Raw genomic sequence first — 24,370 nt, forward strand, 5'->3', positions numbered from 1 at the left:
GAGGATTTAATTTAGCGTGTTCCAAATCAGCTTTGTCAACACCTCCCTGATTACATTATGTCCATCTGTATTACATAAAACAAGATTTCTGAAGTCTGACTCCAGGATCACACAACATGAAGCTGGAAAAGCCTGGCAAGGTCAGCTCCAAGCCCACCTCATAAATAAACAAATGCTAAATGGATTGTGTTTAATCCTTGGCCACAGAGCGAGAACCTGGCACAACTAAAGGGCTGCTGTGATTGATTGGACACTGTTGAAAGCTGTAATTGCTACTTTTGATGGAAGTTCATCATCAGAGAGCCCAAATTCAATTATGTGGGAAGGCACTGCACAAGGAAAATCAGGAGAGTAACAGTATACTACAATAGGAGAATATCTAAAAATCACTGGAACGAAATGTCATTCAAATATCAGCAAACTGCATTTCTGTGCACTCCAGGCTACTCAGGATGCATTTATTGCCTGGTTCTGAGCTGAGCTCAGTGGGTTTCAGCCTGGGGGGTGTGGATGTGTGAGGGTCTCAGAACTGCAACTGTGGGCAGCAGAAATCAAAAAATTAACACAAGCTCACTGTGCTGTGCAGCTCTTTAGTTCAGGTGCCCTTCTCACGGAATGCAGGCTTCCCTGGCAGATCTATCCATAAAGGAGGCTGGGAATCTCTGAACTGTGGGAATAGAGGTCTGAGCAGGATCTGCACTGCTACAATGAAACATTGATCCCATCCTACTGGCTGCGATGGCTTTCAAAAATTAACCACGTTAGGTACAGCCATGTTGGGAAATAGAATTATTGGGATCAATAAAAGAACCGTAGCAAGAGCCTGCAAGCAAAAGGCCTGTGTGAGAGAAAAAACTCTCCATGAGAAGATTCTTGTGTGAGAAAAGACCTGGGGAACAAAGAGGGAGGTGGAAGACTTGCAGCTGTTCAGATAAGACCCAGAGAAGGGAGGTAAACATTGAATTCTTTTAATCATAACATAACTAATAGAAACTTGCCAATGTAAGTCCAATTATGTAGAAGTAGAAATGTGCTTTGATAAGCTTTAAGCCACTTAAGAGTTAACAAGCTGGTATACTGTATAAGTGCCTTTGGATTGCTAATAAACAGAGTTTTGCTCTTACCAACCACATTGGCTGGTCTGCACTTGCTCCCCCCGCCGGAGCCGGGCCCTTTCTCCTCTTTACAGTTCCAACACAGCCACAAAGATACTTTTAAAATACTTTAAGCACCAAATTTTCTGGTTTTCCCAGTGTTCAGATTCCAAATTCATGGCACACCTATGCCCAGGGAGCCCAAGATCACCAAGGCACTAGGATGGCGTGGAAGGGCTGTGGGATCCCCAGTACCAATTACTGTCCTTCAGCTACAGAAGGCAATTGGCCACCACAAACCCCTTCAACACAAACTTTTAGTTCTGGGCTTTCTATTCCTACAAAGTATTTTTTTTAGGGAAAGAATCACTTCCCATTTGATGGGCATCTCCACCTGCTAAATGAGATTCTCAGCTGCCTGAAATCTCTTTCTCTAAGGAAGGAAAAAACCTTTTTTTTCTTTGCATTAACTTCTCTTCTTAAATGAAGAATATATGACGTTAGAAAAACTTTTTAAAAATTAAATATAGGAAGTTTTAAATAAAGATCTTTTAGCAATCAGCACGATCACCTGATTAATTTTTTAAATGCCACAGTGGACATGACAACCCCTCCACTATAAATGTTCCTCTGCAGAGGGAGGCACACAAGGCCAATGGCACTGCAGAGATTAATTAATATATTGGTTTCCTGCCCTGCTCCTGCTCTCTGGACATGCTTTAATATAAGCTCCAATACAGTCAGACAATTATCTCTGCTCAGGGGCTTTACTGTGGTTTCAGACTTCCAAATACACATCTTGATTATTAATTTGCAAGAACATTTAAACCACATTTTCTGAGCTCTCAAAGAAAAGTTGCACAAACAAGACCAGATTACCTGGAATTTAAAACCTGTGGACAAAAGGCAAGTCTGGGCAGGACAGTTCCCATTTCAGCAGAAAAAGGCATCTCCAGGTACCACAGGCAGCCTCTCTCACCTTGGGAATCAGCTTTTTATTCCCAATTGACTTCTTGGTGTCCCAAACACTCTGAGAATCTCCCAAGCCCTCCTAACCCTCACTGCACAAGCAAAGCCCCCAAGCCCAGGGGAGAATGTGGCTTTAAACTGAAAAAGGATAAAATTAGATTAGATATTTGGAAGGAGTTCTTTTCTTTGAGGTTTACACTGGCACAGGGTGCCCAGAGCAGCTGTGGCTGCCCCTGGATCCCTGGCAGTGCCCAAGGCCAGGCTGGACATTGGGGCTTGGAGCAGCCTGGGACAGTGGGAGGTGTCCCTGCCATGGCAGGGGTGGCACTGGATGAGCTTTGAGGTCCCTTCCCACCCAAACCAGTCTGGAATTTTGTGATTCCAGAGCTTGAGGGCACTGCCTACGTTCTCACACAGCCACAGGGTTGTCCCAGCAGGACCCTGGCACCACCAAGCAGGTTCCAAGGTACCAAACAACTGAACATTTCTCCCACCCATTGAGGGAAGGAGGGAGGATGGAAGAGGGGAAGCCAACACTGTACTATAAAACAAACCCTCTGATTGCTTCCTTTCCACCATGCACAGTTCTGTAGGTACGCAGTAAAATCAACCCCAAGCCACCTTCAGGAAACCTCTAAACCTGAAAGCAGCAAAAAGCAACTGGGGGGTCAACAGACTCGCCTTCTTTTTATCCTGCCCTTCCACCAGAGTTTTGGCAGCCTCTTGTCTCACCTGGGTGTGTTTTATGTCTCAGCTCAGTAACATCCATCTCCAAGTACAGTAAGTGGGTACAGAGAAATGCACTCCATGCTCTGGAAGGGACTGGAACATGGAACTAAGAGCTTTGTGCAACTGGGCTGTAAGAATATGCATTCAAGTTAACTGGCATTTCTTTAAGCACTTTATGAAAAGAATAAGTTCTTAGAGTATTCAGCTTTTACAAGCTCTGAGACATGTTCTTAGTTATTAAAAAGCCTTATAAAAATAATCACAGAACCCTCATGCTTTTGCATATGTATTACTGAACAAACCTGCTCTTTTATTTGGCAACACATAAAAGATGTTATTTTAGTAGGTGCTCGGCATTTTCTTTCAGAAGAACACAGTGACAGTCAATAAAAAAAATTCCTCTGGAATAGGTTTCTCTCATCACTTTGCCCAGGATAAGAAAAGGAATTAGGAAATCACTGAACAATCAGAATCACTGAGCCCTGGCTTGGATTTCTTTAGTTTGACTCAGGAACATGTATAAAAGTATTTAAAAAAATACCTCTAGGGAAAAGGGCACGAACCTCTAACTTAGCATTAATAAACTGCCACAAGCAGCTCTGAAGTTGAGATGGGAAAACATGCTGCTGCCACCTTCCTGCTCTGCTGAGGAGTCTGAACTCGGGCACATCAGCAAAGGTTCTTCATGGGGCAGTGGGATGTCCTGCCTTGGGGCCTTTCCCACAGCCACTGGCTGTGGTGGGAATGATCCACACCCCACAGCAGGGCTCACCCAAGTGACACTGACAGGGACCCTCTCACCAAGCTCTCAGTCAGAACCTGTTCCCTGCACTTCCTCTGCACTCTCCTCTTTTTGTTTGTCTTGGTAAGACCAAGCTTTCTCCCAGCCAGCCCTTCTCAATGCCCAGCGAGTGCTGTTCTGCCCCTTGCTGGACCCTTCAAACTTCACCATCACACAAAGCAGGAACAAACCCCACCTGCTCCCAGTTGATCCAAATGAGGCACTCGCCAAATGAGACCCCAAATTGTGAAGAATGACCTAAACCTAAACCAGTGACATGCATCTGGGCTGATCTGGGGTTTCTTTGTAGTTCAGTGCCAATGCAAAGCCATGGCAAATTTAGTCTTCCCTCATGGAAGCACATCCTGGAGAAACGATGCTTTCAGCACATGGAATGATCAAGAGCAATCATCAGGATTTTTTACCTCATCAGTTACAATCAGCCTCACCTGCTGCTGAATGACAACTGCTCATAACATGAAACAACATTCAGAACTTGCCCAGTCAGACAGCTGCTGAGCAGGGAAACCTTTCTCCAACTAAAACATTTATATGGAGCCAGTCACCCACCCAGAGCTACACTTTCTATCCATCCCACACCTTCCATCCATCCAATACACCCAAACTGCCATCTGTGTGGTTATGGGGCACTGTGTGGTTGAAACCAGGGGAAAAAACCCACCCCAAGTAGACTTGATAGTGAATTCTTACAAGGAAATGAATGGAAATGAACTCTGGGACACCAGAACCTGAATAGCTGAACAAATAATAAAAGATAAGCATAAGCAAAGAAATAAAGAGTAGCTCCAGTTACTCTGACTTAAATAAATAGTCTTAAATGATGGCTGGTCCTTGCATCATATTTACAACAGCCCTCCTCCTACCCTCCCATTATCCCTGCATTTCAGTGGTACCAAAAGCAAACAGGAGGCTGCTCAGTCCTTTCTCCATCTAGAAATCACTACTTATATATTTCAGTATTATTATTCCTACTGGACAACTCCTGACCAGCTAAATGGAATTAAATGGAGGCCTCCAACTGCAGCAAGTCATCATCAGGGACAGATTTAGGCAGGTGGGGGTCACATGGGCAGGGAATGTGCAAAGCCACACTGTAATTAACTCTCGACAGCAGAGCCATGAATCCAAACAATTCATGATTCCCTGGGCTCACCCAGCCCAGGGACAGACCTGCCCTGCCACCCCTCTGCAGGGGCGTTTGTGATGCAGGGAACAGGAAGATGGAAGTGGGAGGGGTGCAGCAGATACAGGGGGGACAAGGAGGAGCAGTGCCTGAGAGCTGCAGATGAAGGGGCACAGGGGTCAAACCCTCCCGCAGGGTGCCACAGCACACCTCCCTTCACCGCCAACACACCCAGCACTGATGAAGTCTTTAACAATCAGAAACACATTTACTTTGGCTTTTGGAATAATTCACAATTGTTAATTAGCATTTCCAGTGAATGATAAAACCCCCAATAACCAGGAAAGAGCTCCCCACTCCCCCTTGCCTGGCTCTCAAGGGTCCAGCTGCAGCCACTACTGTCCCTCTTCCCCTGGGCACCCACAGGCAGTACCGAGCTGGTACACACGGCTGCTCTCAGTGCAAACCCTGCTGCTTGGTTTCCTGCTGCCTCACAGGTGAATACAGAAAGAACAATTAGCCAAGCCTTCAGTCTAATTTAGATGTATTTTTCTTTTTGGAGGGGAGATTGAGACGTGGTACATCATAAACCCAAACCTTAACTCTAAAGCTGCTCAGAAGAGCACGATACTGGAACACCAGGTGTAACCCATATTGTACAGGCTTCTGATAATAAACACTGACCCCAGTTATGCTAAAAGCTGTACTTGGATATGCCAAGAAACCATAAAACATTAATGCAAGGACTGTCTACATCAAAGCAGACAAGAGGTGAGCAAAGAGAATATCTCCATCCATTTTCCAAAAACCAAAGTAACTGACAGCTCACCTAAGTTGTCCAGTGTTTCAGAGGAAGACTGGCCCTAAAGTAGGAAATAACTTCAGTTTCCCAGTCCATCACACAAGGAAATATCAAACACCTTATCAGGGCCTGCAGGAACAGGAATCGAGGCCCAGGGAGAACACCACCCTCCTGTGCAGGGGATCACACCCTGCTCTCACTCAACCCTTGCCATGAAATGTTGTATCCTGGTGGAGCAGAGACAAGAGCCAGCCCAGCTCCCAGCAGGCAATCAGGGCACTCTCCCGAGGAATACGAGAGCCTCTCTGAGAAGGCTCAGGAGCTGAGCTATGCCCTTTCCCAAAGTGTGCCTCTGAGCATGGAGGGTTTATGCAACACCTCCTCCTCACCCATTACTCTATGAACTCCTTTCAAAGAAGAGAAAATGAGAAGAGAAAGCAGCAAGCTACAACAGAAAGACTGACCAGGACCACTGAGGGGGGAAACTCTGGGCTGCAGAGAGCAGCATCACCACAGAGCTCAGAGACAGCACCTCCACCAGCCAGGAGGCTCCAGGGACAGAGCCCTGCCAGGGCCAAGGGAGCAGCTCCCACCTCCACCTGGTGCCCAGCAGAGGGGCTTGCCCATCTCTACAGACACTGCCCTGGAGGAGAAGTAATCCCACTCCAAACAGGGCTGGGCCAGGAGAGCTGCCAGGCCTGGGAGCTGCTGTCGGGCAGATCAGAGCTCCGGGCTGGGGACACCTCGTGCAGCCACAGCAGCACCTCGGGTCACCTGTCCCTCATCAGAGACGTGATGAGGGACATCACCATCTCAGAGACCTCCTTCTGACCTGGGCCACCTCCTGCCCTCTGAACCTCAGGGGGCTTTTGGAGATCAAAGAACGCCGGAAGGTTTGGGGTTGGAAGGAACCTTGAGACTGATGGAATTCCAGCCCCCTGCTGCAGGCAGGATGCCACTCACTGGATCTGGTTGCTAAACCAGACTCAGGATCCTGCCCTGCTGCCAGCCTGTGTCTCTTTACTAACTGAGAATGTGGACATTTATCTGTGCTTTGCAAATACTGGAGCTGAGTCCCTGGGCATGTAAGGGTGCTGCAACGCCTCATCATGCAACATCATCCTAATCCCCTGGCAATGCCAGAGAGCAGGAAAAAAAGAATAGTTTTGTTGGTTGTTGTTATTTCTAATTAACTAAGGGGGAAGCATCTGAAACAAACACTTTGGGGAAAAAATTTGAGGTCATATTTGTGTTTTAATTTTAAAAGCAAACTATGAAAAACAAAATATAAGAATTACAGAAACAACCTGTGACTGAGGACAATGACATTCTGAAACTGAAAAAAAAATGCAACCTTTTAAAACAAAACATTTTAACTGCACTGCTTCAAAATTTTGTGGGCTTATGAAACCTCTTTAATTTTATATCAAGCCAGACAAGAAAGTCTCTGAAATACCAACCTAATTTTAAAAGCAGAAGGAAGGAGGGATAAAGAAAGACAAACACAGTGAACTATATAATCATAGTCAAGTCGAGATTGGAAAGATACTCAAAGAACAGAGGCCCCCTCTCATACATTATAGGGGATGAAAAAGATGAAATATTTTGAATTGCCTAAGCAGATGCCAGCGGTGCAATGCATGGAAAATCAAAAGCAAACAAGGTTTCCTGTCCCCTCGGCTCCAGGAGAACGTGTCTGCATCCACCAGCTGCCTCTGCGCACAGAAAATGAACAATTTCAGAATGTGAACATCACAGGAATAACAGGGCCCTGAGCACAGGACAAATCCTGCCACTAGACCGTGCCTCACTCACCCTGATCACAGAGGGACACCATGGGAGCAGCTCTGCAGGAGTGCTTGCATAGAGTGCAGGTACACTGAAGGCAGGAGGAAAGCAGAAAGGGACGTGACATCCGAGTCAGGACTCCAGAAAGCAAAGCTCACAAATGACTGGTGAGTTGTGCAATGACTCAGCAGGAAGAAAAAAAAAAAAAAAGGAAAAAAATACAGCAGCTGATAGGAAAGTTTTTTCAGTAAGGACAAGTACCATAAAAAAGTAAGTAAAGAAATAAAGAGACAGAAGCAGAGCTCCCAGGCTGGAATTCTGCCTGTGTGCACAGAGCTGTCTCTGCTATTCCCCATCCCCTCCCAGCACACCTGAGCAGGCAGAGGAGCAGGAATGCCTGGCTTTAACCCCTGCCTCCCCAGTACCTGCCAGGCTCACTGCAAAGGTGCTTTTCTTGGTGAGCAATGTGAGGGGAAGCTACAGCCCGGCCAGAAGTCAGGAAAGCACAGGGCAGACAGAATGGCAGCCTGGGGAACCCAGGGAAAGGAGCAGGAGAGTCAGCCTGCTGCCCTGCCAGGCCCAAGAACGTGGTCAGGACAGGAAGGTGACAGAGCATCTCTGCCCCTCCTCTGTTGTCCTCCTGAGCGTGAAATTCCAGCTCCTGTTTCTCCTCCATAACTTTCCAGGAGGGCTCTGCCATGTCTGTTGAGGCTCAACAGCTCCTCCTGCAATGGTAAGATTAAATGTAATCTGTTAAACAGAGATAACGTGCTCCAAGCAGATGGATGAGGAAGCCAAGCTGTGCAGATTTCACTGCTCAGTTTGAACATATTCTCACTCACACTCTCCTTTGCAAACCTTTATGCAAATAGCTTTTCAAGAACATTTAATCCTCCACCCTCCCAAATTCCCACAGCAGCATTGCTGTCCCTTCAGTCTGGATCCCAGAGAGACCCCAAGGCACTGGGCACCTGCCTGGCCCAAGCCAGGTGGCATTCAGTGACATTTGAGCAGATGCTCACATGCTCTGCAAGGCAGGGAGAGAAAGGAGATGGATCAGGTAACTTCAATTCCTTTCCACCATTCCTCCCTGGCAAACCCAATCCCTTGAAAAGCACTGTGTCTTATCTCTGCCTTTCAAATCTTGCCTGGCCTGGTTCCACTGGTGTCAGTTCTGCATCTCTGCTACCATTCTGCTTCTGCACCAGCGCAATAAAAGAGGAGAGGATGCCAACAGCTCCTCTGTGCAGCAGAATAACTCTGTATAACTCTGCTGGCTGCAGCAGGGAACCATAAAACCAGAGGGCAGGGGAGAAAAGGGCAGCTGAAAGATAACAGCATTAGGAATGACACTCTGAACGTTCTCCTTTGCCATCACACCACCCCTGATGGCCAACACAAGCTGAGAAAATTAACTGCTGAGAGAATTAACCCCTGCAAGGCAAGGAAAGCCGGGGCTTCATGATTGGCACACAGAATCAGGTGTGTTAGAAGAGCTGGCAGTGAGGGATCAGGGGGGACCCTGGCCTGGTGTATCACAACCAGTTTCAGTTAAAAACAGGAAACCAGGGTGAAGGCAATCACAATATCTGCAACATCCTCCTGACATCTGTGCCAACATCCAGCCCCCCCAGCACCCCGGGCACAGCTCAGGGAACTCAAGGGGTTGGGATGAACAAGGACAATCCTGCTGAAAATACAACCCCACCTTTCAACCCTGTTTCAAAAGGCCAACAGGAATAAAATAAAATTTTGCCCTGAAGTAATTTTTCTACTTGAGCCATGCAGCCCTTCACAATTAAGTCAAAATGTTCCTGTAAAACACCTCTTTTTGTTACTCCTTCTTTTAAAATGATGTAAATAATGCACAAGAAGACTCAGCATTGCCTGAGTCAGTGAAGCCTGGAGTAAAACCCAAGAGTGCCAGCTGCTGCCTGTCCTCCATAAAAGCCTTCTCTCCATAAAACATGACCACAGACACAGTGTTAACCCAAGCTGACAACCTGTTTGCACACAAACGCTGAGGAACAACACTCCCCCTCCCAGGAGCTCCCAAAACGCTGAGCTTTGGGGGAAGGACTTGCTGGGAAGGGCTAAGGCAGCACACAGCACATGAATTGTTTATTCTCAGTATGACTAAGGTAACACTTCGTTTTAGTTGCATCACAGTAGAGGCTGCAATACTTCACTGCAACCTTTAATTGTCCTGACTCATGCTGTCAGTAACAAAATACCCTCTTGGGAAAACAAATAAATAGACAAATAAAGCCTTAATGATTTGGTAAAGTACCTACCGGTGAAAGCACACTGTCCATTATTTTGAAGGCATTAAAAAAGGTTGCAGGTGTGATGTGCTAGAGCAGGTGATGAAGGGATTTACAGCTTTGTCACTTTGACAGGGGAAAAAAAACAAAAAAGAAAGTGTGGGGCAGCTTTTGAAAGCATTTGTCTGAAGCACCCAAAGGGTCGTCTGGAAAACGACAGCATTTCTATTCCACTGGCACTTGTGCAGAGCAGCAGGATAATGAAGTGACTGGGCTATTGCCCTTCCCAAAGCAATGAGATCCTGCTGAAAGCAGCACACATTAATTTCAGTGCCCAGGAAAAGGGCACTAAACAGTGCTCTGCCAGCCTCTTCCCCCCTCTCCCAGTAACCAGGATGATTTCAGAACTGACACCTGAAACGGAGACTTTTTAGTGCATAATGAATAACTCGGCAAAAAGACAAGGCTGTGAGAGAATGGGTAAAAATAAAAATATAATGAACAAAGGAGTACAAAATTCCAAGATCTAATGCAGCCTCAGGGAACAGAGCAGCCTGACAGCAGCACTTCCAAAGACTCCTGGTGAGGATGTGGCTTACTGAGCCCCGGAACAGGCAATGAACTGTCCTGGAAAAGCACCTGCTCCTTGCTCCCACATCACTCCCACCCTGTCGGAGCACTTGGAAAAGACAGTTCTTCTTGTCATCAGGGCAGGGAAAAGCCCAGTGCAACAAAAATGAGCCTTGTAACCATCCCTCCATCTCCTTGCCAAAGAGGACTGGGATTTTCTATGGCCATGGCTCGGGCATTAGAAATCTGCCCAGTCCAGGAGCTGAGTCCCTCTCAGTTCATGGGAAGGTTCATTCCCGTGCCAGGCTCCTCTCCCTGCTCTCCCCAGAACGGGGCTGGTGGCTTCCCACAGGGATGTGACTCGCTGATCTGTGTTTCCCTCTCAGCTTCTGGGCAGTTCACAGAATGAGACTCCATTCCATGTGACAGCCCAAGCCACAGCTCCTTCCCTCCTCTGAGGTTTTTCATTCCCAGAGACAAACGAGCTCACTGAAATGTTCTCTGCAAACTTTATGCAGAAATTGGGGCGGGTTTCTTAAAATATTTTTTCCTTATTTGGAAAAACATTTCATAAACCATGGAAACACAAAATGGGTTGGGTTGGGAGGGAGCTTAAAGACCACTCAGTGTCACCCTCTGCCACAGACAGGGACACCTTCCACCAGAACAGGGTGCTCCAAGCCCCTGGCCTTGGACACTTCCAGGGATGGGACAGCAACAGCTTCTCTGGGCACCCTGTGCCACGGCCTTCCACCCTGACAGGGAAGAATTTTTCCCCAATATCCCATCCAACCCTGCCCACTGGCAGCAGAAGCCATTCTCCCTTCTCCCAGCACTCCAGGATCTTCAATTTAACCATGTAAGTCCTTCAAGCAAAACCTAAGTGATCTCTAAATTATGTAAGTGACCTCTTCAAGCCTGCTCTGCTTTATATTTTATGCAGTAACTGAGCAGGCAACACCATCCAGACCTGATGCCTCCCATTATGTCATGGAAAACTCACAGGAGAGAGCACAGTTAGTAAAAAAGACAAACATTTCTGCTCCTGAATGGAGATTGATATCTTTTTGTATTGCCATTATATAATTAAAGCTTTCAACACACTGGTTTTATTGTAAGTGCAGCAGTAATTAAATATGTTCTCTAAAAACAACACGATTTTATTTTCCATTGCAAACGGATCCAGTGCACACCTAGAACAGAAGACTTCCTACCACACAAAATGTGTCTGCACGTGAAGCTTCCTGCTAGGCCACACTCACACCATGCCAACACTTCCCCCTTTCCCAGCTCCCACAAACAGCCAGCACCAATCCTCTGCACACAAAGCACCACAGCCAGGAATGGTGACAGCAAACAGGGAACCAGCCCCCTTCTCAGGTCTGATGATTTGTTTTCCCCTGACATGCTGCCACACACTCATTTCTGCAGAGAGCCAGCCAGGGTCAATTCACTTCTGTTAGCACACTCAAGTAGCAAAAAGCATGATTTTTATGAAGTTCTGAGGTTCATGACAGTGGCAAAAGGTATCCCTTGGTGTGCTTGTTCTTCCTGTTCTGTCGGCACAGAAAGTGTCAAACATCAGTGGGTGCTGTTTCTCTGATTTACTGACTTAGGGAGTGTTTTAGGATAGCTGGGAAAGGGGGGATGTTTGGGAAAGGATGTTTGAGTGACAAGGCATCACTAGCCTTATAAATACTTTATTTATAGCACCAGCAAAAGCAAGAATATTTCACCCATCAAAGTACACACCTGGACATATTCTAATGCACTCATTGGCTGTTGGCTTCCTTTGAATTCCTTATTTCTCCAAAGAGAGTCATATCCCAACCTTTATGAAACACATGCACAGGTAAAATCAAGAGTGGGCAAACAAGTACCCAGAAGGAGCTGCAGTTTCTGTTTCAATATTCCCTCTCTCTAACAGTGCTGAACACCATGAGAGCTTCTTCCCAAACCAGTATTTCCTCCTTGCTCCCTGTGCTGCACAGGTGACTGAGCTCCCTCTTGATCAGCACTTCCAGAACCTGATGGATGATGATAAAACACCTCTAAAGCCCCAGCTACTGCAGGAATATCAACACTCTGGCCAGAGCTCCCCACACATGACTTGGCAGCCAAAGGGGCTGGAGCACAGAGAGCTCAGCAGGTGACACCTCCAAACTCCATCCAACACCACAGCACGCATTTCAACCACAATTGCACAACTCCTTTTTGCCAGGAAGCAGCAGTCTGAGGTTATTTCCTATGAGCCTTCCTGTTTCTGTGCACCCAGACTTTGCTTTGTCCTTAGCAGGCACCAAGGAAATTCTGTGTCTGCACAAGAGAGAATGGGCCAAAAACTTTCCCTTCTGTTCTTTTATGAGCCACTGGGGATTTGTCAAAAATGTTCCCTAAGCAGAGGCACATCCTGATTCAAAAGGAGCCAGGTACTAATTAAACATCCTGTGTGGGCAGCAGCAAGGGCTTTACATCTGTGGGTGTCTGTTTCCAATGCCATATCCAGTGTCCATTCCTTGTTAGCTGTAATCAGATCCAAAATCTCATTTACAAAGTCTGCATCAGGCAGAGCAGCACCTTTTCTCCCTGTGATGCTGAGGAGTTCATGAAACGTTACACACCCCAAAGTCAAGGTGGTATTTCAGTTATTTCAACAGGATACACAAAAATAATCAAAAATTACAGATCCATGTTGCTGTCATTTCCCTGTGGGAGGCACAGAGTAACTCTACAAGGCAGGGAACATTATCCCAGTGCCTCTTCCAGTACCTGGAACTCCCCCTTGACCCAGGCAGAAGGGAAGATGAGGTTACCTGCTGGTCCTCTGCAAATATTTATAAAGCCCTACACAGAGCAGGAGATGCTGCCACAGAACCTCACAATTCTGTGTGAAGTTGTACTTAAAATCCTCTCCAAAGAGAACAGGAAAGGTGTGCACATTTATATACATACATGCAGAAAAAATGCCCTGCTGCTGGTTTTCAAGGAGCTGAGGAGAAATGGGGAAATATTTTTTACTGCCAGACCAACTCCCAGGACTTACAAGACCCGTACAAATGTCCCTAGGACTGGCCATGACCTTGATATAAGCACATTAAAACAATGTTAGAATTTCTCACCATTTCACTGCAGATCTCTCAGCATTTCATATTTTCAAAGCTCCAATGATGGAGTCAAATAGTAATGAAATATTCTCAGTTTTCAGTATAATTATTAAATTATCTTGTGGAGGAAAGGTGAACAACATGACCCATCTTGAACTTCAAAACTCAACTGGAGGGCAAATAAAATTATAATCAAAGCACACCTTGCAAAGCATCAGTTTTAAAAACAGACTTGTGATTTTCAGTAACTTGATTGCTGTTTTTTGAATGCTGGAGGGGTCAGTCCTACCACAGATGAAAAATCACCATAAAAGGTCATCATTTCTTTAAAATGAGTCTTTGGGAGCAGAAATGAAGTTTGCTCCCTCTGCTCATGCTCAGGGCCAGGAGTCAGTGCTGGACCACAGGGACCCTTGGCTCCTCTCCCCTGAGGTAGCCACAGGCAGAGGAATTTCAACATCAACGGGCCCTGGGCAGAGGAAATTCAACATCAACAGGCAGAGGAAAAGCCAAAACCCTGCCTGGGAGATGACAGGAACATGTTTTAACCAAACGAATTTTAGGCCCAAGTGCAACCTTATAAAAGGTCAGTTCACTGCAGTAGAAAAATGAAAGAAGTACATAAAGGAGAAATCCATACTGCTTCCACTCATGGACTTGTTTTCCATTCCCAAAGGGAAAGGGGAAGGGGGAAGGGGGAAAGGGGAAGGGGGAAAGGGGAAAGGGGGAAAGGGGGAAGGGGGAAAGGGGGAAAGGGGAAGGGGGAAAGGGGGAAAGGGGGAAAGGGGGAAAGGGGAAAGGGGAAAGGGGAAAGGGGAAAGGGGGAAAGGGGAAAGGGGAAAGGGGAAAGGGGAAAGGGGAAAGGGGAAAGGGGGAAAGGGGAAAGGGGAAAGGGGAAAGGGGAAAAGGAGAAAGGGGAAAGGGGGAAAGGGGGAAGGGGAAAGGGGGAAGGGGAAGGGGGAAAGGGGAAAGGGGAAAGGGGAAAGGGGAAAGGGGAAGGGGGAAAGGGGAAGGGGGAAGTGGAAAAGGGGAAGGAGGAAAGGGGAAAGGGGAAGGGGGAAGGGGGAAAGGGGAAAGGGGAAAGGGGAAGGGGGAAAGGGGAAGGGGGAAAGGGGAAGGGGGAAAGGGGAAGGGGGAAAGGGGAAGGGGGAAAGGGGGAAGGGGGAAGGGGGAAGGGGGGAAGGGGAAGGGGGAAAGGGGAAGGGGGAAAGGGGAAGGGGGAAAGGGGAAGGGGGAAAGGGGAAGGGGGAAAGGGGAAGGGGGAAGGAGGAAAGGGGAAAGGGGAAGGGGGAAGGGGGAAAGGGGGAAAGGGGGAAAGGGGGAAAGGGGGAAAGGGGGAAAGGGGGAAAGGGGGAAAGGGGGAAAGGGGAAAGGGGAAGGGGGAAGGGGGAAGGGGGAAAGGGGAAGGGGGAAAGGGGAAGGGGGAAAGGGGAAGGGGGAAAGGGGAAGGGGGAAAGGGGGAAGGGGGAAAGGGGGAAGGGGGAAAGGGGGAAGGGGGGAAGGGGAAGGGGGGAAGGGGAAGGGGGGAAGGGGAAGGGGAAGGGGAAGGGGAAGGGGAAGGGGAAGGGGGGAAGGGGAAGGAGGGAAGGGGAAGGGGAAGGGGAAGGGGAAGGGGAAGGGGAAGGGGAAGGGAAAGGGAAAGGGAAAGGGAGGGGAGGAGATGCAGCATATGCAACTGCATTTATCTTTTCCACTCTACCCTTGTGTATACACGTAATTTCAGTAATTTTTAGTCTGTCCCAAAGGTACTGCATTCTCCTCACAGCACTGCATGGCAGCTCTGAGACAGGCCCTCTCCTTCACCCAGCTTTATCTCATTCTTGATCTAACAGCTGCTCCAAAAGCCAGTCAGATCTGCCAATGCAGCACTTGTGAAGGAAGAATAGAAAATACATGATTACCTCATATTACTCCAAATACTTTTTCCCTTCCAATGCCTGGTTGTGCTATTTGCCAGGAGAATTAACCCCACTGTACACAGATCTGAGGACTGAACACAAAGAAAACTCAGAACTGAAAATACACTGGAATTTTCTGTTGTTAATTTCTGCCACGATGGTTTATTAAGTGTGAAGAGCAGAGTTCACAGGGTGTGAAGAGGTGAGTTTATAAGGCATGAAGAGAGTCAAATAAAAACCAGAAAAATAGTTTACTAACTCAGCTTGAACTTTTCGCCTTTTAGTAACGTTTTCCAGCAATTTGCCATCACAGCTAGGTGCCATTAGCACCCAAATACATAATTTTTAACATCCTTCCTACTGCTCAAAGGAGCAGAAAGTGCTGCAAAGGCCCAGGAGGAGGTTCCCACCCCATGAACCAGCAGGGTGTGCTTCCACCATTGTTCTCAAGCCACTGAAATCTGCATTTACAGAACATTCCTCATGTGTCATTAAAGCTGTCTCCACAGAATCCAGAGGAAAAGTGCGTGGTAAAACCCCTGAGTGGTACCCTGCTCTCTCCGGGGGTGCTCCAGGAGGCAGGAGTTGTTCCAGAGTTGTTCCGAAGCACATTGCTGCTAGAGCACAGGGAGCAGAGCCACTGAGAACCCGTGGAACCATTCATTCTGCATAAATACACTCCTTTTTGGGTCCTCTGGCTGCAAGTTAACCCGTGCTGGCTTTCTGGACCCACACAAAACTCATCTTCACAGCAGCAGGTTGAAAGCCCTTCCCTGCAGCCCCGCCAGCCCAGGGGCTGAGCCCCTTCTGCCTCAGCCGAGGGTGAGAACTCAGGGCTCTGCTGCTGGCAGGGCTCAGCACCAGGCCCAGATCCAGCACAGCTGCATTCCAGCTGGCAGCCCTGCTCCTGCTGCTCCTCACACAGGGCCCGAGGTTCCAGCCCTGCCCTTGTGGGGCTTTCCTGGCTGCTCCTGTGGCAGCGCAGTCAGGCACAAACTCCACTGCTCACTGACTGCACGTGGACTCACCTGAAACTAATTCACCACGTTTGTAACCACTCCTGCTCTGGCATTCCCCCACCGAACAAGACATGAGAAATGAGGAAAATCAGAATCAAGGAGCTGAATTCAATATTCCTTGGAGGGAAATCTTTATCTTCACAGAGTCCTGTGGCCACGTGGCTCGGATTTCCCCCTGCCAATGTTTCCAATCTCAGCATTTTAACTGAGTAACAAATTCTCAGAGGAATAAAATTCTCTCCTGAAATTCATATGCAGCAAAGCCAAGACCAGGATTGATGTTGTTTGCACACCCAACAGCTCTGCAGACCCTGCAAATCCCACAATTCTTGCTAAAGGAACAGTGACAGCAGCAGCCAGCACCTTCTGTCTGCCAGCCCCAAATGGAGAGAACAGAACAACAAATAAAAGGAATTTTGCCTTTTGTCTGTGAGTTTTGAGATTTTAAAGTGTCTTGAATATGAATTTTAAATGCGCAAAGAGGTGATCCTGAGCCTAAAAAGCAAGAAAAGGGATTGGAAAAGGTCAGCACAAACAGGCCCAATACAAAACAGAACATTGTATTCAGGGTCTGTCGGCATCTGGAATTATTTGTGAGCAGCTGCTCCTGAGAAGTTCCATGTGTGGTCAAGCACTGAAAAGGGAGAATGTGCTCAAACCCAGGGACATTTGCTGGAGAAAAGGTTTTTGTGTGATTTGTGTGTCTGCAATATTTGTTAACACTGAAGTGTGGAGAAAAGCTGTATTATTCCTGCAAGTCATCAGTCCTGCACACAAGGGAAAAAGCAACATCTCCACCAAGGTTCTGCTGCTCCAGAACTGGGGAAAAACCGATTTTGTCAACAGCAGAGACACCACTGGGAAACTGGGGGAAATTAATTAAAATGAGGCATGGACTTTGCACAGAATGGGCTGTAAGCTGGGGAGATGTCCAGGGAGATCTAACACAGAGATTCGGGCAGGGTTTCCATGAAGTGTGTGACGAAACTATTATCACCTCAACAAGGCTAAAAACACTGCATAAACAAAACCCAGGAGCACAACACAGCTTCACAATTAATACTGAGTTGGAGTTTTGGTTCATTTTTTGCTGCTTTTATATATGTATATATATATGCACACAGAAACTGTGAGAGTTCTTCTTCATTTAGGTTCTGTTTTAAAGAAAAAGCTTCCCATTTTGCACTCAGAAGCAATCAACCATGGATGCTTTTATAAGCAGGGGAAAATATAATTCAGGTGTCCATCTGCATTCCCAAACCAGACCATGCAGTGTGTCATTTTAAAACAACAAACTTCATTAGAAACAACAAACTTCATTAGGGTGAAGCTGGCAAGGAAAGCCAAGGCGAGGAGGTAAGGAAGTTCCCAGTGCTCCAGGACAACACTGTGCCTGCACAGCCCATTAACTGGGAGAAAAGGGAAGGAATTGGTATGTCTAACAAGGCTTTTTCCCCACAAGAACTCCACTTGTGGTGCTGGGAGCTGTCACAGCAGTTTTTCCAGTAGCGCAATTATCTCCCTATGAAACTTGCTTCCCTCTCCGAGTCCGGCGGGGGGAAGGAGGGGGTGTTTGTCTTTTCTTTCCAGTAATGAACCCCTGGCTGGCAGCCTCAGCAGCTCTGCTCTGTTTCCCAAACTCACGCTGGCTCCAAGGCTGCAGATGGAAGCTCAGCTCCTCCACCATCCCAGCAACCACATCCCAACGTGTCCCATAAAGGATAACTGGGCTTTGCCAGAGCAGCCCCCACACATGAGCAGCAGAGCTCTGACACTTCCACAGCTTCCCTGGGGGATTTGAGGATCAGATATGGAAGTGATCAGAGGCTTGTTAATCTCATTATATTGCTCCTGCAAAAAGCTATGAGCAACCATGGCAGTATTAAACAAATTCGTTTGTACATGAAAAAAGTCAACACAGCTTTGGTTAACTTTCAGGGCACGAATTTAAAGGCTCTCTGCAACCACAAATACCAGGATTTAAGAACAACCATCCTCTGAAATTGGTATCTGGTGTGTGCTGGCCTTATTTCCCCCCCACCATTAATAGGGGATGGAGATTCCCAGCCCCTGAAAATCTAAGTGTTCTCATGTGTGCCCAGAAGCAGCTCTCCTGGTAGCACAGGGAGCTGGGAAAGTCCCTTTAAGGGAAGCTGTCAACACTGAGCATTGGATGAGACCCTGCAAGATGAAGACACTGGTGCAGTTTCCTTTCTTGCTCTATTTTTCACAAGCCATGCCTTGTTTCTGGCGAGGCAAGCCCTCCAGCCAGCCTGCTCCTCTCTCAGTGCTCCAAATGAGACCACTTTAACCACAGAAGAGGCTCAGATCTGCTCCTACACTCTGGCTGTTCCCTGGGCTGACACCACCAAGAGTTGGTTTCGCAGTAGATTTTGCTGATGCAAAGGGATGTTAAGAGGTGTCACTGCCTTTACCCTCACAGGAGAGTGCCTGAGTATCAAACACGTAGTATCAAATTTGTTAGGACAGATGCCCAAGGTCAAAACCCACTCTAATTTCACCTGTAGCAAGGGGTTTGCTGGGTGTTTGATGCCATTCCAAGTCCTGCTAAAGGAAAACATGAAAATATGGTCATGGTCCTTCTTCCCATCACTCCAAATTATGAGATTTGCTCAGAAACTGTGACAAAAAATGTACCAAGTAGTTAACTGCTCTTTTTATTTACCTTTTGACTCTCAATTGCATGGACTTTGGGTTGTCAAAAGCTTTCTCCTAGCACTCTTTATTAGAACACAAACAGATTTTCACACAGCCTCTGTAGGCATATGCACTTAAAATAGTTGGATATTTCCAACTTAAATAGGTGGATATTTTATGTAAATAATTTTTTTTAAAGCATGGCATGCACTGGCCCAGCACATTTACGCTCCCAAAACAGAAGCCAGCACAGTGACATTGAACACTGCAAAGAGATACACTGCACATTTACAAATGACATTTATCTCATACAGCAAGCAAAGCTGTTCCACTGAAGTATCAGTAAGAGCAAATGCACAGAGAACAGCAGACTGAAAAGGCTTGGAAATACTGTATTTATTATTTCTGAAAAGGGTTTGTGTGATATCTTGTTATGTTTCACTTTTAAAAGGACAAAACCTTCTGAAATACACAAATGAAAACAAGTGGCCAGAAAATCAAGCCTGTTTGCACGGTTAAAATACTCCTTAAGAGCTGAAATCTCATCTGCCACATTCCAGTCCTGAACAAGATCTGGAGCACTAATTTATAAACCCTGGGGGGGGGGAAATGCTAAGAAATCCTTGACTATTCAGTAGCCCTGTGAATAGGAAAATCTCTGTATAATGCACAAGGAAAGGGAGAAAGCCCAGCCCGCCGGTGTTCATTAGTGTCACACTCAAACAGGGACACGCACCCGGTGATCCGGATCCAGTGAGGAGTCACAGCCACAGAACTGCCCCTTCCAAGGGTGGTTAAACCCCACCAGGGCTGCACACTGCCCTAAATCCATCTGCCAGGAGAAAGCAACCACCAGCACTGCCCATGTCCAGGAAAACATCATCTCTTACTCCAGAAAAGCCACAGGATCCCCCTGCTAAAACTGTCCCCAGCTTGAACTGTCTGAAGCAAGAAAAGAAGAGCTGAGTTAAACTCTCATCAATGCTCTTGGACAAGGGCTTTCTGGTCTTTAACATTATGGGAAGTGTCAGGTTAGAAGTCCTTCCCCAATCTGGATTAACTGGAGAATTTAGACCTTGGAGGAGCCTCGCAGTGACCCTGAAGTAAATCTGTAACCCAAGGAGCAGCAATGCTCTGTCACCTCTGGGTGCTTCAGTTCAGTCAGCTGTGGGAGCTGCTGACGGGAGAGGCAAGGCCCAACCCTTTATAAACACAATAATCTGACACGGATGATCCAGCACATCCAGCCTGCTCCTGGGCACACCTGGCTCTGCCCAATACAGCCAGTGCCCCTCGCAACCAAGGGTGGCCTCTGCCACTACAGAGCTCCTCGGAGCAGACTGAAGGGAAACTGGAACAGATCTTTGAGCAAGTACTGCACTTTTACTGCTGTTTTACCCAGAGGAGGAAGCAAACTAGATTAGATGTGGATTGCATAAGGAAAGGCAACTGATGGAAAAGCAGGTGTCACATCACCTCCAAGGTGTCTCCAGAGGTGCTGAGATAACTAATTCCAAAGTCACACTTTCAGAAGGAGCGAACACGGGATCTAAGAGAAGCTGGAATATAAACGGCACTTTAAAGCAAGGCACCAAGTTCAAATTCCTGCCCTCCTTCTCCTGTCATCCCCACTCTAAATCACACTGGATCTTCCCACCAGCCAAAGGTGCAGCTGGGAGTGTGAAATGCACCCAGGTGCTGAGGGTTATACTTCAGCTTCTTTCTGGATCCCCAATTCAGGCATGTTTGCAAGCTCCAGAAACAGTACACACACAGCCTCCTTCAACAAATGCTCAAGAGCGAGCAGCTGAGCAGCTGCACCACTCCATCCCCAGGAGCTGGATGGAATTCTAGAAATGCCCACTCCTCCTCAGCCCCTGCCACTGCATCCTGTCACTATTCCCAATATTCAAAAACACACACAAAAGGTGTATATCTGCCTGGTTTTGCTTTTTACATGAAAACACACCGGAGCCTGCCCTGCTCTGACTCAACAGCTAACGAGCTGCCCGCTTTGGCCATTATCCTCAGGACTGGGAAGCTCAGATCCCATCCCAGTTCTCCTGCCTTCTGACCATCACATCCACCCTTTCAAAGTCACCTTATTTCTCCTTTTCACCAGGGATTCTGTGGGTTTTTTTTTTTTTCTCTTTTCTTCAGGCTGACAACTGAATGGAAGCTGGGAATAACATTCCTTTTTTCAACACAGGTGAAAACTAAGGGATTTAATTCCCTTTAATGACGACTATCAGGAGCAGAACATCACAAGATGAAACTGTGGTCCCTGACACCAGGGCATGAAGTTTTCACAAAATATCAAATAATGAGAAACATGGTTTAACACAAAGAAAGATTAAACCAAAAAGCTCGACAAAGGGGGATTAAATGATTATTTCTGTATTTTTGATATAAATACCGAGGATATGTCACACAGGACATTGTTACACTGGTTGTTACAAAAAGACCCGAGGGAGCCAAGGACGTGCTCACCAATGCTCTGATAAAACTGTCCCCTCCCTGAATAAGACAAAACGAGGGGTTTTTTCCACGGAAAGCATCCCGGGGGGCCGGAGCCTGGGAAAGCTGTGTGCTGGAGCTGGAGGGCGCTCAGAGGTCAGGAGGAGAGGCAGCTCAGCCAGAGCAGAGGACACGCCGTGACACCCAGGTCACCCCAAGCTGCCTGTGCCGAGCACCAACCCCAAACACCAATCCCCAGCCTGGCTTGGAAGATGTTCCCCATCCCGGGAATGCCCTCGGCTCTGTCCCTGTCCTCCCAGCCACTGCCCTGCAACACTGCTGCTTTCTGTCCCTCTTCCCCCCAGCCCCAAAGCCACTGTTATGGGTAGGGCAGGGACTCTGCAACCCTTGGATGTGCCACTCAGAAAAGGACATTTTTCCTGGAGAAAATCTGAATCAGCACAGCACATTCACTCTGACATCAATAACCAGCAATCTCCCCGCACTCCAAGCATCCATCAGGAGCACTGGAGTAAAAGCAGAAAGTTAAAAATACTCCTATAATCCTGTTAAATGCAAGCTTTGCTTCTAAAAAACAATACCAATTTTATCTCTGTTCTGAAAGGCAGGACATGAGCAAGAGATCTGCCTTCAGAGAGGCAACCATAATAAGCTCATCCAGAGTTCTGTCATACTCTGGACTCTCTGCACAAGTGACAAAAAGAGGGGATGTCACTGCCGGAACCAAAACCTATTTAATCTGCAGACTTTGTGGATGACAAGAGCCATTTGGAGGAAAACTGCATAGATTTTATCAAACCACTGCTAAACTTTGTCTGTCTTCAGCCAGAAACCTCATACTGCACATACTGACATTGCCAGCTTCTCACAAATACCAGAGCTCCTGTTCCCAAGGGAATTCACACCAAACACAAATCCTGTAGCTCCTATTTACAAAATCTGCTCTGGCAAGCATGTGGCTCTATCCTTGGGTGACAACACACTGCCAATTTATTACATTTTGTGCTTTTTCCATGATGAAGCTGGGGAGTGTAAAGCCTTCAGCATTAGCACACAAGGCACAGTTAATTTTTAAATACAGTTTTGTTTCTAAGTACGAGGAACCAAAATTTTCCAACTACCTTTCTCACAGTACCCAAGTCAAACAATGAGAGATATCCAGCAGCAGCTTTCCTAAGGATAAATACTTCAAGGAAGAAAGAAAACACAGACAAATTCAAAGAAATGTTGCAGTGCTGGTAGGAGCTACTCTCCTTCAGTTTCTGGCAGGGTAAGTGAAGTAGGAGGAGTCAGCATAAATTACCAAGACTTTGTTGATAATGTGTTAAACAGTGAAAGAAGAACCTGCGTCTCCAGCTCCAGGCACCTTGGTTCATAAATAACTTCTGGTGTGGTAAAACTGCCTTGATCTGTAACCCAGGTAGGTGGTAACAGCAAATTTTAAATGATACTGGGTCTACAGCTCCCTCCTTTTTTTCCTCACTAGTAAATATTTGTTCACTCTCAGCCCTGAAGTAGAAAATCCCAGTTGAACTGCAATAGCACCAGGCACATTTCCTATCAGCCACAGCACAAACCCGAGCCCAGGGTGAAGGAGATGATTTGCCATGAAGATAATCAGCACTGCCTCATTCCACAAGAATTTTAACGACACACACATGATAACCTGGCCCTCCAGAACTATCACTCCTAAACCCATATCCTATCAACAGCTCTTAGTTATCCATTAGAAAGGAAAAAAATACTCAGCACAGAGCCCTTGTGACTATTGCTGCCTTCACACGAAGCAGACACTGTGTGCTCTGCTCTGCTATGCGCAGGGTTTGCTGCATTTTTTAATAGAAAAAATGCATTTTCTGTCATGTTGATAACCACATTCCACACACTTCACCTGAAAATGCCTCAAGGACTGTTCTCACAAAAAGGACGGGATGCAAAATCAGACTTTGCCTTCTCCATGCTGGTGGGAGCTACACAGCGTAATGTGGCTGAAGCAGGCAATTAACCTTTCTCCATTCAAACGCTCAACCACTTAAAAGACACACAGTCATTTACATGGGTTTAAAAATACAGCAAATATTAAAATGAACTTGCATTTGCTGGGTGGAAACGCCACGTTCGCCTTCCTTAATCCCGCTCTACATATTTATTAGGCATCGCCGGCTCTGACCAAGTGTGAAACAATTACATCCCTCGGAGACACGGTCTCAGCACTCCATCGACGAGGGTTAAAATAAAGGAGGGGAAGGGAGGCTCGTCCCGGAGGAGCGTCCTGAGGGCTGTGGCTGGCACTGACCTGTGCGATCCATGGAGGCCGGTCCCGGCTGCGGCTCCGGCTGCGGCTCCGGCGGAGCCCGCGGCGAGCGCGCCCGAGCGGCTGCGGGGGAAGGCGGCGGCGGCGCCGGTCCCTCCCTCCATGTTGCGTGTACGGCCCAGAGCACCGAGCAGAGCACAGAGCAGAGCACAGAGCACCGAGCAGAGCACACGGAGCCGCGGGATGGAGGTGCCGGGGTAAGGAAGGGGAAGGGACAGCGGCTGCTCCCGCGCCAGCCCCGCCGCGATGCTCCGGAGCCCCGGGTGCAACCCCCCCACAAAGGTGTGTTCATAAAGGAAAAGCACAAGGCAGCTCGCGGGTCTGGGTTCCCATCCTGCCCTCCCCTCAGCAGCATCGATTCATGTTTTCCCGAGGCTGCTACAGGCATTTCAGCTGTAACCCTTTCCTGGCTGCAGGAGGAAAAGGCATCTCTTTGTCCTGAGCACCTCCATCCCGGTCCCTCAGATCCACGCAGGGATGTTTTCACCTGCCCTGCATGATCTGACCCCTAAATAACACTTAAACAAGTGACCACTAAGGACCATAAGAGCAGGAGTTATTCCCAGTTGTGCCAACTGGTTAACCTTGGATATATCACATTATTGTGTTCACTGTTCTGCTTCCTCCTTTTGGAAAACAGGGTAATATTTACTGTGTTCCCAGAGGAGACTTGTAAGTCTTCATTTATTTCTCTGTTTATGCAGCCAGTTTGAAAAGGAGCTGTGTAAAAACTGCTATTACAATTTCTAGTTCATACA

At 47.2% G+C, this 24,370-nt stretch overlaps 1 protein-coding gene across 15 annotated transcripts in view; it reads right to left on the minus strand.

Moving 5' to 3' along the window:
• Positions 1-24,370, minus strand: part of ARHGAP32 (Rho GTPase activating protein 32) — a 233,977-nt gene that overhangs the window by 149,315 nt on the left and 60,292 nt on the right. The window contains exon 1 of one of the 15 annotated variants that reach the window (XM_068994497.1): positions 23,595-23,799. The exons of 13 other annotated variants lie outside the window; for them this stretch is intronic. In XM_068994497.1, the coding sequence (XP_068850598.1) occupies positions 23,595-23,716 (122 nt within the window). In that variant the 5' untranslated portion in view covers positions 23,717-23,799. Of the gene's footprint in view, positions 1-22,601; positions 22,852-23,594; positions 23,800-24,370 lie in introns of those variants that run through there. One more of the 15 variants, XM_068994509.1, reaches the window with a different exon arrangement.

This window comes from Aphelocoma coerulescens, chromosome 24 (assembly GCF_041296385.1).
Source record: "Aphelocoma coerulescens isolate FSJ_1873_10779 chromosome 24, UR_Acoe_1.0, whole genome shotgun sequence".
NCBI lineage: Eukaryota > Metazoa > Chordata > Aves > Passeriformes > Corvidae > Aphelocoma > Aphelocoma coerulescens.